Here is a 16,853-nt window from a genome sequence, read left to right as displayed (position 1 = left end):
TTCAGTGAACTGATTCACCTTCAGAACAATCTGGAAACTTCGTGTGACAGGAAGATCTTGAAAGAGACAGGTTCCTTATCTAAGAAATGTAGATGTTGAATTGGTGAAGTACTAACAACCAAATGGTGACTGAATGAGCTAGACCCAAAATAACTGCTTGCCTTGCAGCTCACTGTGTTTCTCTGAATGATGAAGCAAGAAACCTGCTCACAGAAATGCCAATGACAAAATATGTTCCACACCAGTGTAGTGCTGAGGCCCACCTGTAGCAAATGCTATAAGCCAAAAAAATTCATTTTTTTCTCATGCAGTTGTGCGAGCAGATAAAAGCAGTTGAACTGCTCTATGCACCAATGCAACTAATCTATTGGAAGGTCTAAATATGCTTCTAACCCAAATGCAGCTTGTTGTGTGGAAAAGAGGTCCACTTCAAAAACAAACCCAGCAAGATCTTACAGAATCTTTGTGAATGAAAGCTGAAAAGTTGCCCTGTGGAACTTGTTGAGAGGAATGGTGCAGGACCCTTGCTTTCTGACATGGGCATTCATTCTTTTGATCTGTAAGGTGCTTGATAAATAGTTTAAATAGCTAATGAGCAAGACCCCACTATGCCAGATACATTCAGACAAAACCATTTGTGAGCTCCTCAGCTTTTCCCCAGCCATTTCAGAATGTTTGGGGCAGGAGGATGGAGTGGCCAGTTTGGAGAGTGGAAGTTTTTCACGGGCACTAGTGATGCAACAGGCTGCAGCACTGTCATAGGTGAAGTAGAGTGAGGCATGCAGAAGGCAACAACTGCACTTCTGCAGTGTGTGGCATTCCCAGGCGGCAGGTAATCCCCCACCTGTGCAGCTCCTAAGCCACAGAGGGATGGAGTAGTACAGGTTGGACCTTTCTCGTCCGGCACCCTCGGTACCTGACTGGTTCCCGAACAAGGGGATTTGCTGAACGAGGGTCAGTCCCTCCCAACATGGCTCAGGCTGCCTCCAGTTAGTACTCCAGCTGAGCCCCGTTGCTGCCTCTCCAGGCTGGATCTCCATGGGTACTGGGGCTCTCAGGCTTCCGGTGCTATCACGGCTGCCAGGACTCTGTGGCTGCTGCCGGCCCCCACTACCCTACAGCAGCAGGGGCCAGAACTCTGTATGGTAGTGGGGGGCCGGCAGCAGCCACAGAGTCCTGGAGCCCTTATACCTGCTCCAGGAACATCCATGGTCCTGCCAGTCCATGAATGTTGCTAGACTAGAGAGTCCCAGGAGGAGGTACAACCTGTTCTTTAATGGGTCATAGGAACTGTGGATAGCAGCTGCTGCTTCCTGCTGCCCAGCTCCTACATCATACAGGACTAAGAGCACCACTATTCCAGGGCATCAGCACCACTTGCTGCTGCCTGCCTTCTGTTTCCTCAATTTCACAAACTCTCAGGTGATCGTACTATCTCATACGCTATTAATATGCCAAATAATGTCACAGAATGTTATGATGCATAAATGGAGGCAGTTAGATGCATACTTTAGGTCACTGAGCCTTGCTTGGGGATAACAAAAGGAGCAAGGTTCATTTGAAACAACTATTTCTGTTGCAATAGGGAGGTGGATTGTTTGAAGGCCTGTCACATTTTTAAACAGGAATCTTTTTTACCTGCTTAGAGAAATATTAACAAAATGGAAAGAAGACGCTTAGTACTAGGAATTTAAAAATGTATCTACTAACTTACAGGTGCAGTCAACGTCACTAAGGGCAGGTCTACATTGAGGCAATGTCAACCTACGGTATGCAACACCAGCTACCTAAATAGCGTGGCTGGAGTTGATATACATCTTAAGTTGAAATGTTGTGGGGTCTCTACAGTGGGGAGTCTAAGGGAGCAACTCTCCCACTGACTTTCCTTATGCTGCTAATTCTAGAGAACTACTGGAGTTGACCAGAGAGTGATCAGCAGTTTATTTAGCAGGTCTTTATTAGATCTGCTAAATCAGTGGTGGCCAACCCAAGGCTCACAATCCGCATGTGGCTCTTCAAAGGAAAAATTGTGGCTCCCGCACCTGCAGCTGTTCTCATGGTCCCCCACTCTGACCTTTTTTCCTTGTCTGGGCAGGGTGCCATTTTGCTCAGTGACATCTGACACTGCGGCCAACAGAAGTTTGCTTGGGCCCCAACAACTTCTCTCTCTCAGCTGTTTGCACTGGATCCACTGCTATTTTGGCTCTTCATCCATAAACGGGTTGGCCACCGCTGCTCTAAATGGATCCCCAGTAGCTCGATCACAGCACTGATTTCCCAGTAAGTGTAGACTTGCCCTAAGCATGTGATCTGGAAGTCTATTTGGGTGGTAATATCATCCCTACCTGCAGATAATTGCAGGTACAAATTTAGGTACAAATAACTACCTGAAAATAGTGTTGTTCACACACACCCATATTCTCACTGCGGAGAAGCTCACAGTGCACTTATCATATGCCTCTAGGATTCTTGCAACATTTATAAATGTTGTTGTAAAAATTCTCCATCTTGCTGTAACTGATACTCATCTGGAAGTAATTTACAAGTTACTGAAACTGCAGTGGTCAAAGTCACTGCGGAGCAGACCACCAAGGCTTTTGCCACAGCAGTTAATGAAGTACTTTCTCTACAAAATGTTAACATGCTAGATCTCTGAACTTGATATGGAAACTTAAAATCCTGGAAGAATTTGGCCAGAGTTTCCTAACCACACCTATAAAGTATTTATAGAGGGCTATAAAAGAAATGCAGCTAGATACCATTGTGTTTGTGAAAAAACAGAAACCATTTGCTAATATGAATTCTTAACCAAAAATTGGACTTAATGATGTTCTGATGCATTTCCAAGTGACTAGTTAGTTCCTTCTGATATTTACCCCTCTCTTGACAATAATATGCAGGGTTTTAGCCATGTGATTTCCACTGCCTCTTTTGTTGCATGATTTACCAAGTTAACCCAAATACTCTAACCCATCAGTTCTTCAAAAAGACTTAATATTCAGGGTGTCAGAAAATTGTATAGTGTGAAAGCAGAGGTTCAACTTACTCAAAACACACTGTCTCTTTGACTTTATGACCTTTATCTTATTTTCATTTCTACACTCAGCCTCTTAAACCCCTGGTTCCTTATTTACTCTGGGTTGGTGAGTAATATTTAAGTGATAACACACCAGTTCATTATCAGTACTTCAGGGCTAGTAGGAGATAGGTAAGTAAGTGATTTATAAGCTGGCTAGCACAGTTGAAGTGTAGACCCTTGTAAAGGGTTTTACGCTCGAGACCAGGTTTGGGTTTGTATTGCAGTGTAGATATACTCTAGGGTGAGTTGGTGTGGAGCTGAGAACATAATCTAGTATCCCTGACTCCAAGTTGCATGTAGTAATCATTAGTTCTTAGTGACATCCCTGTGGATGCTCCATTCCAGGTGATGGTATGTTTTAGAGCTGTTGATTGGAGCTCTTTGGTAGCAGTGCCGAGTTGGAACGTGTGTCTAATTGAGGTCTCGTGGCAATGTCTGGATTTGTTTGCTTCACTTCCTGACCCCTTCCCCCCTCAGTTACTTCTCAGCTGTCCTTGGCTGAAGATGGGAAAACATATAGCATTGTGCTGAGACAGTGACAAAAATTAGCATATTTTAGATACAAATATTTGTAAGATCATTTAAGATCATTTCCTTCTTTTAGAAAAATTAGTTTATTAGTTTTAAAAATATATATTTCCCAATTGCCATTTTTCTCCTTTGAGAGAAATCCCAGAGACATGAAACATGCCAGGAAAGCCTGGTTTTAAAAAGTCTCTCTACTGTAAGGATTCTCAGTCACTTTCAGACAGACATTGCCTTTGCATCAAATGCCTTGACGAGATGCATGTTTCTGCCATTTTTTGAGGAAGAACGGCTCTTGCGCAAAAACCTCTTGCGCAAAAGGGAAAGGAAGAGGAAATGCAAATGTGTGACCTATAGAAATGAGTGCTCCATTTGCATTTGCTGTTCCACAAGAAGCTTGTACTATAGATGTAGCCTAAATAGAAGGTGGTGGGAAACTGACAATAAAAGGCACAGGTGCTGCACCAGAAGGGATGTCCTGCTGGTTTGTAGACAAAGAAGGTGTCCCAGGGTGAAGACTTTGCCACATGTGGTGTCAGGAGTGGGATCCAGCACCAGCAAAAGTGGTTGGCATCCCAGAGATGGAGTAGACCTTGCAGTGGCTCATCAAGCAGCAAGAGCAAGTGCAGCAGGCCCTGCAAAGCTTCCAGTAGTCTCACCAGGCCGAGAAACAGGCCTTGCTAACCTGGCAGGCAGAGCAGCAGTAAAGCCTGCAGGACTTTATTAAGGAGCAGAGCAAGGTACAGCAGCAACTCCTGCAAAAAGTGCTGAGTCCTGGGGGAGAGAATGGCACCCAACCACCAGCCCTGGGACTCTGTAAAATGGGGGCAGCAGGTGACCCAGATGCCTTTTGGGGTACATTTGAGCAGGTAACCAGGGGTGCTGGATGGGAGAGAGCTACCTGGGCTCTGCGTGTGGTTCCTTACCTGGCAGTAGAGGCTCAAGCAGCCTACATGGGCTTGAGGGATAATCAAGCCCACAACTATGAGGCAGTGAGAGCAGCCATTTTGAATCAGGTGGGTCTGTCCACGGAAAAGTACAGGCAGAAATTTTGGTCAACTTGATGGACAGCAGTTGTGAGGCCCCGGGCGTTTGACCAAAAGTTAGTAGACTGGGCAACTCGCTGGTTGAGGCCGGAGACGCAGAAAGTGCCAAAAATAATGGACTCACTCGTACTTGAGCAGTTGCTGCAAGCCCTTCCAGAGAATATCTACTTGTGGGTCAGGCGCCACAAGCCTGACACAGTGGCTGCAGTGGTCGGGCTGACGGCGGAGTATACCGAGATGGAGGTTTCCCAGAGAGAAGGCCTACCTGACAGGGACAAGGAACCAGGGAGGAAGCTGGAAGAGCCCCTTTCTGAGAGAGGCCCAAAGAGGAAGGAGGCTCCCCGAGGAGCACCTGTGGGGCCTGGCACAATGACTTGCTGTCGATGCGGAAGGGCAGGGCATAGGAAGCGGGACTGCCTGGACAGTATGGACTGGGGTTCTGTGGGTTGACTCAGGCGGGAGAAATTGGAGAAGATCCAGAGAAGAGCAACAAGAATGATTAAAGGTCTAGAGAACATGACCTATGCAGGAAGACTGAAAGAATTGGGCTTGTTTAGTCTGGAAAAGAGACAATTGAGAGGGGACATGATAGTGGTTTTCAGGTATCTAAAAGGGTGTCACAAGGAGGAGGGAGAAAATTTGTTCTTCCTGGTCTCTAAGGATAGAACAAGAAGCAATGGGCTTAAACTGCAGCAAGGGAGGTTTAGGTTGGACATTAGGAAAAAGCTCCTAACTGTCAGGGCGGTTAAACACTGGAATAAATTGCCTAGGGAGGTTGTGGAATCTCCGTCTCTGGAGATATTTAAGAGTAGGTTAGATAAATGTCTGTCAGGGATGGTCTAGACAGTATTTGGTCCTGCCATGAGGGCAGGGGACTAAACTTGATGACCTCTTGAGGTCCCTTCCAGTCCTAGTATTCTATGACCTGACAAGAGGCAGAGTCTGCCCACTGTCCCGATGCAGTGTTCTAACCCCGCGGGGACAAACAGGTGGGAAGCGTGTCTGGGGGTAATGGGTAACCCTAGCCCCTCACAAGGAGCGGAGGTGCAATTGGATCACTCAGAAAAGGAGACATCAACCCTGGATGAGGGAAACTGAGGAATAGGTACCGCCCAAAGTGGGGTGGGACCCTAACCCCCCCGTGCAGGTTGAAGCAGCATTGGAGGAAGGGCCCCAACAGGGGTGCATTTGGTGTGCAGTTCTATGGGCAAGGCCTCAATTTTTATGGGCCAAGTCCCTTCCACTATAATTTTTATGGGGAGGGAACAAAAGAGCCTCCTGAAGAAGCATTGAAGGAGTGCTTGGGCACAAGTGGGGATTTCCCACAAAGGGACCCCCTAGCAAGGACCAGAGTGGTCCAGGGAGGGTGGAACCCCAGAGCAGGATCCCCAAGGATTGCCCAGACAAGAGCAAAGGACAGCTCCCCAAGGAAAAGGGGGGCAAGCCACCCCCAAGGGTAGATAGTTTTAAGAACTAGCAGGCTGCCTTACACACTCAGCTGTGGGAGGCACTGAAGTGTCAAGGTAGGGGACCCCGAGAGAGCCAGGGCAGGCCCGAACCTGGCAGTTCATAATGGAAGGTGTGTGACAGACTGCTGAAATTTGGGATGAGGCCTGAATATGACCTTACCTTTAGTAAAAGTAGTGAACGGTAGTTCAGCCATGAAGGCTGCAATTATGCCCACTCGTCTTGCAGATGTTATTGGCACTCTGAAAGCCACTTTCATGGATAAGTATTATAGTAATGTGGTGGCCAGTGGTTCAAAGGATGGCCTGGTGAATTATCAGAATAGGACAAATAAGGACTTTCTCCTTTTCGCAAGAGTCAAAGGAAGGCTAACCTCTTCTTCTGAAAGAAGGGCGAATGGAGCAAGAGCTCTATAAAAGTAAATGTAACTTACCAGAAGAGGGAGACTGAAGAACTACTTGAATGTTTAATGGCCTCTGGAATTTACTTCATTTTAAGATGCTCCTGGTCTTGATTGCCCATCTTTAGAATTTTCTGAGAGCTACATTTAGGGTACGTCTGGGATGAGGCATACCTGGGAGGTCGAAAAATGCCTTTGATGTCGACCTCTGAGCGTCCAGACTACCACGCTGAGCCGACAAACAGCTGATCAGCTCAGCGCGGCAGCCATGTAAATTTAAATGAAGCGGTGATTATTTAAATCGCCGCTTCATTTTCCTATGCCGGGTAGTCTAATCTACATGCCTCTGTCGCCAGAGGCATGTAGTCTCGACGTACCCTTACTGGGCAGTGCTTGTTTTGGGAACAAAAGAACTAATTAAAATGCACACTGATGGTAGAAAATGAAATGTTTGGTATTTTGCTGTACGATTGCAGTCAGGAAGAAAAGTCAGTCTGTGAAAAAAGACAAGAATTAAGAACGTCTTGGCTCTAGCTGCAGATGACCACCTGGCTGAAATTTCACAGCTGCTTGCGTTCATACTGTATATTTTAGGGTGTAATTTAGATGCCCCTTTTGTTCCAGTTTCATCAGCACTAAACTGCAATCGCCTCCTTTTTCGGTTTATTAGTTTGGCTTTACAAATAATAGCATGAAGAGCTTATACTAAGGCCACCAGGGCTGAGCTCTTCTAGTATGAGAAGAAGCCTGGGCTAAAAGAGGCATCCTTCTTGTCCCTGGGCGGAAAACATGTCTTGTATTGAATTTAAGTGAATGTGGCCTTTAAATTGGGGTTGCTTAAAAAGGCTGTGCTAATACTATTCTAAAGTTTCATTGAGTATTGGGTTGTTTAACTTGATGATAAAAAATGAATAATTCCTTCATTTACATAAAAATCCAGTATCCCAGAACTCAGATGGGAAGCCAGAGACAAAGAGCCTCTATAGTCAGAGCTAATACACAACATACATGTTATGGTATCTGTCTGCAGTGCATCTAGCATGATAGGGCTCTGATTCCTTACAGAAGTCCTTAGGCACTGCCAGAAAACAATTAATAAAAAAGGGCACATTATTTATTAAATATTACAAGAACTAAGTGTTGCTTTCCTCACCAGTATCCTAAGCTGCAACGAGGAACTCCAGTAAGTGATAGCAGCAGGCAAAGTACTCTAACCCAGATGCATTTATACAGCAAACACTTGACAGACATACAAAAGTCAACATGCTATTACAGAAACAAGAGACACAGCTAGGATGGGAAGCATCCTAGAAAACCACAGAGAGAAATTTACTGCAGATCTTTGTGTGTGAAGATTTTCACAGGGAGAGGAGGGGACCTAATAGTCTATTCAAATACCTTGAGGCTCACCACCATCTGGGTTGAAACTAGAGTTGTCAGATGGTTGAAACAAAAATACCGAACATCCCCCCCCCGAAAAAAAAAACGTGGAAAAAAATCTGTTGAAGGAGGGAAAAGGGGGGGGGGGGAGGAGACAAAAGTAGTTGCGGGGGATGGGGGGAGAGGAGGACTCCAAGGACTTATTAAGCCAAAAAAGAAAATTAAAATAAAACATGTCCCCTTTAAGAGTGAGTGCAGGCATAGGAACAGGTGAGCGGTTGAGCACTAAGATCCATGGGAAGCACTGCTTTCCCTAGGTCTTTTGGCCAGCAGCCATTTTGTGCCAGCAGCTTTGGGGAACCTGGGGGTGTTGGGGGGCCAAGGGGAACCTCGGGGGGAGGGAGGAGGCCAGGCGCTGAGTGTTTGTACGGTTGCCAGGTGCCCGGCATTTTCGACTCCTGGCCAGGGAAAAATTCAGAGAATACCGGACTGTCAGTGTGAATATTGGACACCTGGCAACCCTAGTTGAAACACAAGAACAGAGAGAGGGCTTCCAAGGGTGTCTTGAGTCAACGTTCTTAGGAGTGACTTGGATAATAAGAGATGAAGTTATCAAAATGCCTGGTGTAGCCCTTCATATTCCTTCATCAAAGGTTTCTTTAAGGCCATTGGGACCAGCCCATGTTGCTAATTATTGTCTACTGTTTTTTAATGCTGCTATCCACTGAATTCTCGGTACGAAGCAGGCTACCTGACCTGTTAACAGCTTGATGCACACAAACTATCCTTGTCTGTCCCTGCCCTGCTCGGTAGTGGCTGGCCTGGGGACTCCACCATCAATTTTATTTCATCTTTTTCCCAGACTTCAGGGGCAGATGTTTCTCTGCTAGAGGGTCTGAGTTGGGGTGGGCAAATACCAGCTCGCAGGCTGGATCCAGTCCGCCAGGATTAGCCAACCTTGTGCCTACCCCACTGTTATATTTCCCTGTGCCTCTGCAGGGATGGGTGGTCACAGCTCCTGATGGTGTCCAAGTCCACGGTGCTTCCTACCACTCCCATTAGCTGGGAACAGTGATCTACAGCCATTGGGAGCTGCGATAGCTGGTACCTGCAGAAGTGCAGGTAAATATAGTGGCTAATCCACTGCCATTTTATTACCCACTCTGGTCCAAGTTATTCAGGTACATAATTTTACTTAAAATTCCATTTACTTCCGGCCAAGAAGTTATTGGCTAGAGAGATTTTTCTGAACAATGCAAGATACTTAATTCTCACTTCTGGTTGAGTCCCTGCCTACCCATCCTTCCTGAGCAGTAAAAGCCGATTGAATTAAGTTTGTCTTATGACATTGGCAAACAACCGAAACATGAAATGTGATATTCTGGAGATTTTGATGTAGGGAGAGCAGACCACTGTGAAAAAGAAATTCTTAAGTGCTACATAATCGTATCTTGCTAAAACAAAAGGAAAAACTAACACGGCTATCTCTATTACTATTCAAGAAAATCTTAGTTATTCTTTCATAGTGATATTCCTGAGTAAGTGCAAACCTTCCTCCACACATAATTTTTCAGCTCACAGTGGGACATGAAATAGCCAAACTCGATTTAAGAATAATTACAGAAAATGGAAGGTGAAAGCATATCTGGAGCCAGAAGTGGTGACAGCAAGAATAATCTGCAAAATGTTTACAAGGTTGTATGGGGAAGGTGGGTAATGTTACTCAGATTTTAGCAGCTGTACTGTTCCCTGCACTGCTGTTGACAGTATAAATATTTGCATTTAATCAAGATCTTTTGATAGCTGATTTTTGTTTCATCACTTTCTGTTTCATCACATAACTGCATTTTTTTCATGAGTCTTTTGCCAGAGAAATTAAGGGGATGCCAAAAAATAACTTTAGGATAGATTGTGGCTTTAGAGGGCATAAGATGTGCTACTTCACAAACCACTGTACTTCTGAGAGGCCTGGTTCTTCCTTCGGCCCCTCTGATATTAGGATGGAGGAATTTGCTACAGCCCATTTGAGGGTGTACATCTGCCCCTTTTTTCCCCACCACAGAACCTGCCCTGCTTTGTTGCCAAATCTAGCAGGGGACAATGGAATACATAGTGCCCATTTTACCTGTTCCCTGGGAGAGGACATCTGATGCACAGCCTCTGCATCCATGGCAAAGAGCTAAGGAGCCTACTGGGTAACTGTAGTTGCAGCCTCTTAATGAGAAGCTACTCCCCCCCCCCCCCCCCCCCCGCCAGGCTAGTACGTGCATGATAAATGTATATTTGGCAAACTGATTAGTATAGCCTTTGCACACTTGGCCAGTTGCATCCTGTTTCCTGGAAGGCTGCCAGACTTAGGCTAAATGGAAATGTAATGGATTGCCGTTCTGTCGGTTGGTTGGTTGCAACAGGCTGAATAAACAAGAGTTGCCTTGAGGTAGACTAAGTATTCCTGTTTAAAGTCACGCAAGCCTGAGTTGTGTCTTGTTTCTAGTGCACATTACCTTGCTTCAATGACAGTGGATGGGCTTGGTGTTCAATTTTTTATTTTCTTCAAAGAAAATTTTTTGTGGCAGGTGTGTGGTCAACCCTAAAAGCAGCCCAGTTAGGTAGAGAACCTAACACTTAGAACCACAACTGCTGCTGTTCATACATTTGTGGGGAATGGTGCTTTATTTTAACAGGTTATGAATGTCAATAGTTGTCTAAGTCAATTTTGGGCTATATGTTCACTTTACATTTGTGTTGATTTAAGAGTTTCTATTTTGAGTTTAAAAAAATCAAGTTTGTATCTTATTTTAAAATAAAGAAGCTGTGTTTTGCTGAAAACCGGCAAAATACAGGTTCATAAGCACTCATTATACACTCTGCAGGGAGCCCAACATGTGTTAAACATACTAGTTCTATTAGTTCTCAGTGTAGGGTTTTTTTAAAGGAAATTATTTAAAAAGAAAGGCATGGGCACTTTTGAAAGAAAAAATTTAAATCCAAACCATTTAGGGCAGCTAGCTGGGAAGTGTAGTACTGAACTTACTTGGCTTTCATTGCCAATCAAGTTTTTCCATTGTTTGAATTCTAAAACATCAACAATCATCTTAGGCCCAGCCCTTCCTCCTCACCAAAAAATAATGAGATTTAAAAATATAGTTGTGTGCTGGATCTTGGGGAAGGAGGTTGGACTTTGGTATGAGATCCGTTAGACTATGCTTGGGTCACATCTTCTATTTTTCCATGTAACCAAGAGAGTTTTGTATGTGTTTACCTGTCTCCAGGAATTGGGGCTTTAAGAAAAACATAGTGACAGACTCACCATAAAATTACAAATGGAAGCTGTGTTGGGGCAAGGCCATCTTTTTGTTCCATGTTGGCATAGTATTTAATATAATGAAGTCCCAGCCCATGACTTAGGTTCCTAAGTGGTAGGCAAATGCTACTAAGTAGGCAACACTGTACTTGCACCTCTGTAGTTTATTGTATTAGAGAGGGTAGGAAAGAGTACATTTTTATTTTTTAATTGGAAAGTATTCTCCAGCTAGAGCCCTGTAAAGCTGCAGATATCCAGTTTATATCTGCACGTATCTGCACCTGTGGATGTCAGTGTTGATATCTGTGGCTCACTTTTGCGCATACAGATTTGGAAACAGCATATGTATCTGTGTAGGGCTCTCTATACAGCACCTAGCAAAATGGGCCCCTAGCTTTGATTGGGGCTTTTAGGTACTATTTTAGTTTAAAAAAGTAGTGTGCCTGAACGATGCATATTAAAACTCCAGGTCTGTTGAGTCCTTTGTGCACTTGAATAGTGCCATTCATTTCAGTGGGGCTTCTTTTTACATTCTTGCTTATTAAGTCTTTGGCAAATCAGGATCTACAACCACAGTTCTTCTGGTGGATTCTAACCATGATCGCCTAAACCATCTTGTCAGACCTTACACCTCCTTTGTTTTCATGCCGGCAGAGTCTGAAGTGACATCTGTGAAACAGCTTCACAAAACATAATAAATTCCCTTTTTCTTTGGCCTGATAGTACATGGAAAGTGATATCACTTGTTAAACCATTACCTTCCTGTTCACACAAGACGGTCACTGCTCCATTTGTTTATAACCCAAAATTCTGTTCTTGTCAGGTGGATTGGGAGATAATTAACACGCAGAAGATTATTTTGGTATCACTTCAATCATAGGCACATTTACGTAGGAAACCAAATTAATATCTTGGGTGATCTTTTTACACACATGGAGAGATGAACAAAACAGCAATTTTGCTACCTTTTTACCCATCTGAGGGTATGTCTACACTAGCCCCCTAGTCCGAACTAGGGTGGCTAATGTAGGCATTCAAACTTGCAAATGAAGCCCAGGAATTAAATATCCTGGGCTTCATTTGCATGTTCCCGGGCGGGCGCCATTTTTAAATCCCCTTACTTCAAACTGACTGCCCGCGGCTACACGCGACAGTCAGAAGTTAATCCGAACTAATGCCTTACTTTGGATTAACTGTTACACCTCATCGCAGGAGGAGTAACAGTTAATCTGAACTAAGGATTTAGTTCGGATTAATTTCTGACTGTCACATGTAGCTGCGGGCAGTCAGTTTGGACTACGGGACATTTAAAAATGGCGCCCGCCTGGGAACATGCAAATGAAGCCCGGGATATTTAAATCCCAGGCTTCATTTGCAAATTCGAATGCCTACATTAGTCACCCTAGTTTGAACTAGGGGGCTAGTGTAGACATACCCTATCAGAAGTAGCAAGTGCAGGGGGTGTGGGGGGAGCCAGCACATCAGGGAGCGGCACGGGGGAGGGCACATGGGAGCCATTACATGCAGGGAGACAGCTTTTAAGCCAGCTTTCCATGCGTGCTGGCTCCCACAGAGCTGCTTTCCCCTGCCTCTTCCTCCTCCCCCCCCCCCCCCTCCTGCTCCTGCTGCCTTCCACAGAGGCAGCAGTGTGGAGGGGCAGGCAGGAGCCAGTGCCCGGAGGGGTAGAGAGGCAGCAGCGTGTAGGATGGGAGCGGTGAGGGGAGAGTAGGTAGAAGCCAGTACATGAGGCAAGCCTACTTTTAAGCCAGCTCCCTGCAAGCACCAGCTCCCACCTGCTTCCCTGCATATAAACATGTGATTGCTTTTAAAAAATCAGTGGTTACATGTTAACAAAAATAAGCATTTGTTAACATCACTAAGGTCAGGTCAGTGGTCCTTCTAGCCCAATGTAGTGTGTCTCAGTGCCAGAAGCTTCAGAGGGAGTGAACATAATATAGCTGTTTCCAAGTGATCCATCGCCTGTTGTCCACTCCCAGCTTGTCAGTTGGAGGTTTAGGGACAGCCAGAGCATGTGACTGCATTTCTCACCATCTTGACTAACAGCTATTGATGGACCTATCCTCCATAAACTTACCTAGTTCATTTTTGAACCCAGTTATATTTTTGGCCTTTGGCATATCTCATGGCTAAGATTTCCATAGGTTGACTGAGCATTATGTGAAGTATTTCCTTTGGTTAAGTTTTAAACCAGCTACTATTACTCAGGTTGATGTGTTTATTGTTATTACTGTCATCTCTCCTCTAGAAAAAATATGCTAGGGTTTTTCCCTTGATGCCGCATCAATTCACAGTTCAAAGATGATAAATTATAGTCTGCTATTAACTTTTTTTAAATAGAATGAGCGTTAGTAGTCAGAGACAATGATTGTTTTGTGCAAATGTTCCCATTGTATATTTCCATTATATAATCTATACGAACCTCTTCAGATCGCAATTTAGATAATACAGCAAATAAGGGAGCTAATATTTTGGCTGAAATTATTTTTTCTCATAATGTTCTCATTCTTTGGCAGTTAGAGAGTACCAGGTGTTCTGCATATTATCGTTTTTTACCTTCATACAACATCTAGTGTCACAAATATTAGTAGCTCAGCAAAGTTAGACCACACAGCAAGTACTAATCTAATCTGGAAGTTAGTAAAATGTTTGAAGAGAATTCTAGGGGAAAAAATAAGTAGCTGAGATTCTGAAATTGCTTGGGTGACTTTTTTTATGTCTTGTGTTCTGAAGAACCTTTTCCACCCTATTGTCATGATGATTAATGTTTATTAATATGTGTTGCATTATCTAGGAGAGGCTTGGCCCCACTAAAGTCAATGAAAGCTTTGTGGTTGACTTGAGTAGATCCAAGATGTTCAGAGCAAAACTTTCTCACAATCTTCCTTCTAGCAATTAGTTATTGCTGCTTTGAGTACATCGTTTCTTTAGAAGCTGCTAGCTAAATTAAAAATGTACAGATAACTGAGTGTTCTTTTCACCAAGCCTATGCTACAAGCCCCAGGAATATATTGATAGCGGCTAACACATTTTTCAAACCCAGGGTCATAAGAAGAATCCTAACTCATCCATTGGTGTGTTAATTTTAATTTGTCAGTCTCTCCTTAAATTGGTAATAAATAGGAGGCTTAAGAATCTTCTGATTTTGTTAACAGGATTATGTTCTTGGAGTGACACCGGACTTGGGCTTCTGAGAATGGGTGGCTGGGTGGGAATATAAACTGCAGATGTTAAAATGGGGATAATTGGCTAACTGTGTGTGTAACCGCTCAAAAATGTCAGCTCTTACATAGTTACAGGCACCTGCAACGAGGGTGGCAGCCAGCTTCCCCAGGAGCTGGTGTGCACCGAGAGCCAGCTTTTAAGCCAGCTCCTGGCGTGTACCAGTTCCCACCAGGACAGCAGCCAGCTACCCAGGAGCTGGTTCTTACCAGGGAGCTGGCTTTTATGTTGGCTCCATGTGCGCACTAGGTTCTGCCTGCCGCCCCACGCTGCTACCTTGCTACCTGGTACAGAGGCAGCAGCGCACAGTGGCAAACGGCTATATGGGAGCCACACCAGGAGCCACGTATAACCGTTGATAAGGAGCGTATCAGTTACCCATTTAAACAGCTACACTTTGACATCCCTAATATAAATATATTCTTATAAAGGAAAATATCAAGTTGGAAAAAATCTGCGTAAGAGCGGTCTAATTTCTGAGAGCTGTTTCTCCGTGTACTGAATTATCTGGTAATTATAGTAAAAGTAAAAGAAAGTGTATGATTAAATGGGTTAGTCACAAATGTAGGTCTAGCAAAATGATTTTTAATGCATTATGCTTCTCTAAAAATGTGTAATTGTGAATGAATGGTAGTAAATGTGAGGACCACAGATATAATATGATTCAGGTTTTGGAGAATTGATGGTTTCATCTATTAGACACTGGTAAATGTACTGTATTTTCAAAACATGAATTGTAATAATATTTTTTTTCCAGGCGATTGGCTGGCAATGACCTTTCTTTTATCCATCCGAAGGCCTTGTCTGGGTTGAAAGAACTCAAAGTGCTGTAAGTAATTACGTTTTAGAGCTTCACAGCTAGCTATGTGTATTTTTCTTGCACCGTCAGCATGTTTACTGGTAGGCTGGACAGAAAGAGACTTTTTTGCTCAGACAGTACAGCAACATGAACATCCTTACTGCTTTGTTATTTTTGCATAATCCCTTGGGAGGGCTAACTGTGACGATGACGTGCATTCAGTAACAAAAACAGCCATCACCTTGATTAAACTGTAGTTATTACATTTTATTGGAGTACTGGTTTTGACTCCCAGATACATCTTGTGGTAGAGAAATACTAATAGTCAGGCTTAGACTCTATCTTTTTCTCCTTTCTCTCTGACTGTCCAAAACCAAGAAAAACAATGGACCCTAGAGGGTTCAGAGGAAGCCACCGAGACTTTTGTCCTCTTATCCCATCAGGTGCTCAGACATTACTGTAATGTGTTTAGTATGAGAACCTTACTAGTTTTGGGGTGCCATTATAATTCCCTCAGAAAAGAATGTAAAACAGCCACTCCGGTAACAGAAGTTGACCACTAGAAGGATTTCTAAGTGAGGCAGTAGTAATGTGCTTCTCTCCCTGTGCCCTGTTTGTCCCCACAACAGCTGCTGCTCCATAATTAAGGCTGAAACTAGCTTTCTGTTATAAGCCAGATTTGAAAGATGAAACAAAACTCTGTTGTGACATTTTAGCACTTAAAATGAGATGTATTTACACAAAGATAGGCCCAATAGAGCAGGGATTCAAAGAGTCTTAGAGAAAGCCAGTGAAGGGAAAAAGGAGGTCCTCAGAGAAGAAAGAAGAGTAAGTCGTAGGAGTAAGAGGGAAGACTGGAAAACTCATGATCTGAAATACTGCTTATGGGAAGCTCTGTAAGGTAGATGTGAGGAAGGTACTTAAAATTAGGCCATTTAAGGTATCTCAAGCTGGGTGCCCAAAATGTGTATGAATTCTTATAATATTAAAACCTAAATATGTTACCTGCTTTCTTAAGACATTAAGTGGCCCACTTCATAACAGCAAACAGATCAGCCTTTAAGATGCTGTTGATGGAAAATATTCTTTACCACTACCAATATAATGAGAACTTAAAGTGATGTAACTTAATGTAGCTCGTCACTACCTTTCTTTAGAAACCTCTTTTTAAAATCACCAATGTATATCCCACCGTATGGTACAATTTTAGAACAAAATGGAGGGGCAAAAATCAGTGCGTGTGGCTAGAGAAATGGTAAAGGATTATATGGTTTTAGAGAGCAGGCTGGATTCCTTAATATTTCAGTGCACACTGCCTATAGCAGGGGTTACCACCGTGGGGTATATGTACCCCTAGGGGGTACGAGAAGCTTGTCAAGGGGGTACGGGGAATGTTTGGTAAATAACTAGATTATCCTAATTGAAATATGCCAAAAGTAGTAGTGTTAGTGAAAAAAGTTGTGGATTCTTGAGTCTAGAATTTATTTTCTTCCATATTGAAAAGGGGGTACGGGAAGGTTTACTAAAAGCCAAGGGGGCATGGGCACCAAAAAAAGTTGGGAACCTCTGGTCTATAGGGTTGCCAGATGGTTTCAACAAAAATACCAGACACT

The 16,853-nt window shown here is 43.7% G+C and overlaps 1 protein-coding gene across 2 annotated transcripts in view; it reads left to right on the top strand.

Annotated features, from left to right (window-relative positions):
- LGR4 (leucine rich repeat containing G protein-coupled receptor 4) overlaps positions 1–16,853 on the top strand; it is a 122,337-nt gene that overhangs the window by 62,625 nt on the left and 42,859 nt on the right. For both annotated transcript variants that reach the window (XM_006111507.4, XM_075927775.2), the window contains exon 3: positions 15,199–15,270. In XM_006111507.4, the coding sequence (XP_006111569.4) occupies positions 15,199–15,270 (72 nt within the window). The remainder of the gene's footprint in view (positions 1–15,198; positions 15,271–16,853) is intronic.

Source organism: Pelodiscus sinensis, chromosome 5 (assembly GCF_052426305.1).
Source record: "Pelodiscus sinensis isolate ZL-2025 chromosome 5, ASM5242630v1, whole genome shotgun sequence".
NCBI lineage: Eukaryota > Metazoa > Chordata > Testudines > Trionychidae > Pelodiscus > Pelodiscus sinensis.
The sequence above is the reverse complement of the archived record's forward strand: the minus strand, read 5'-3'. Positions and strand labels throughout refer to the sequence as shown.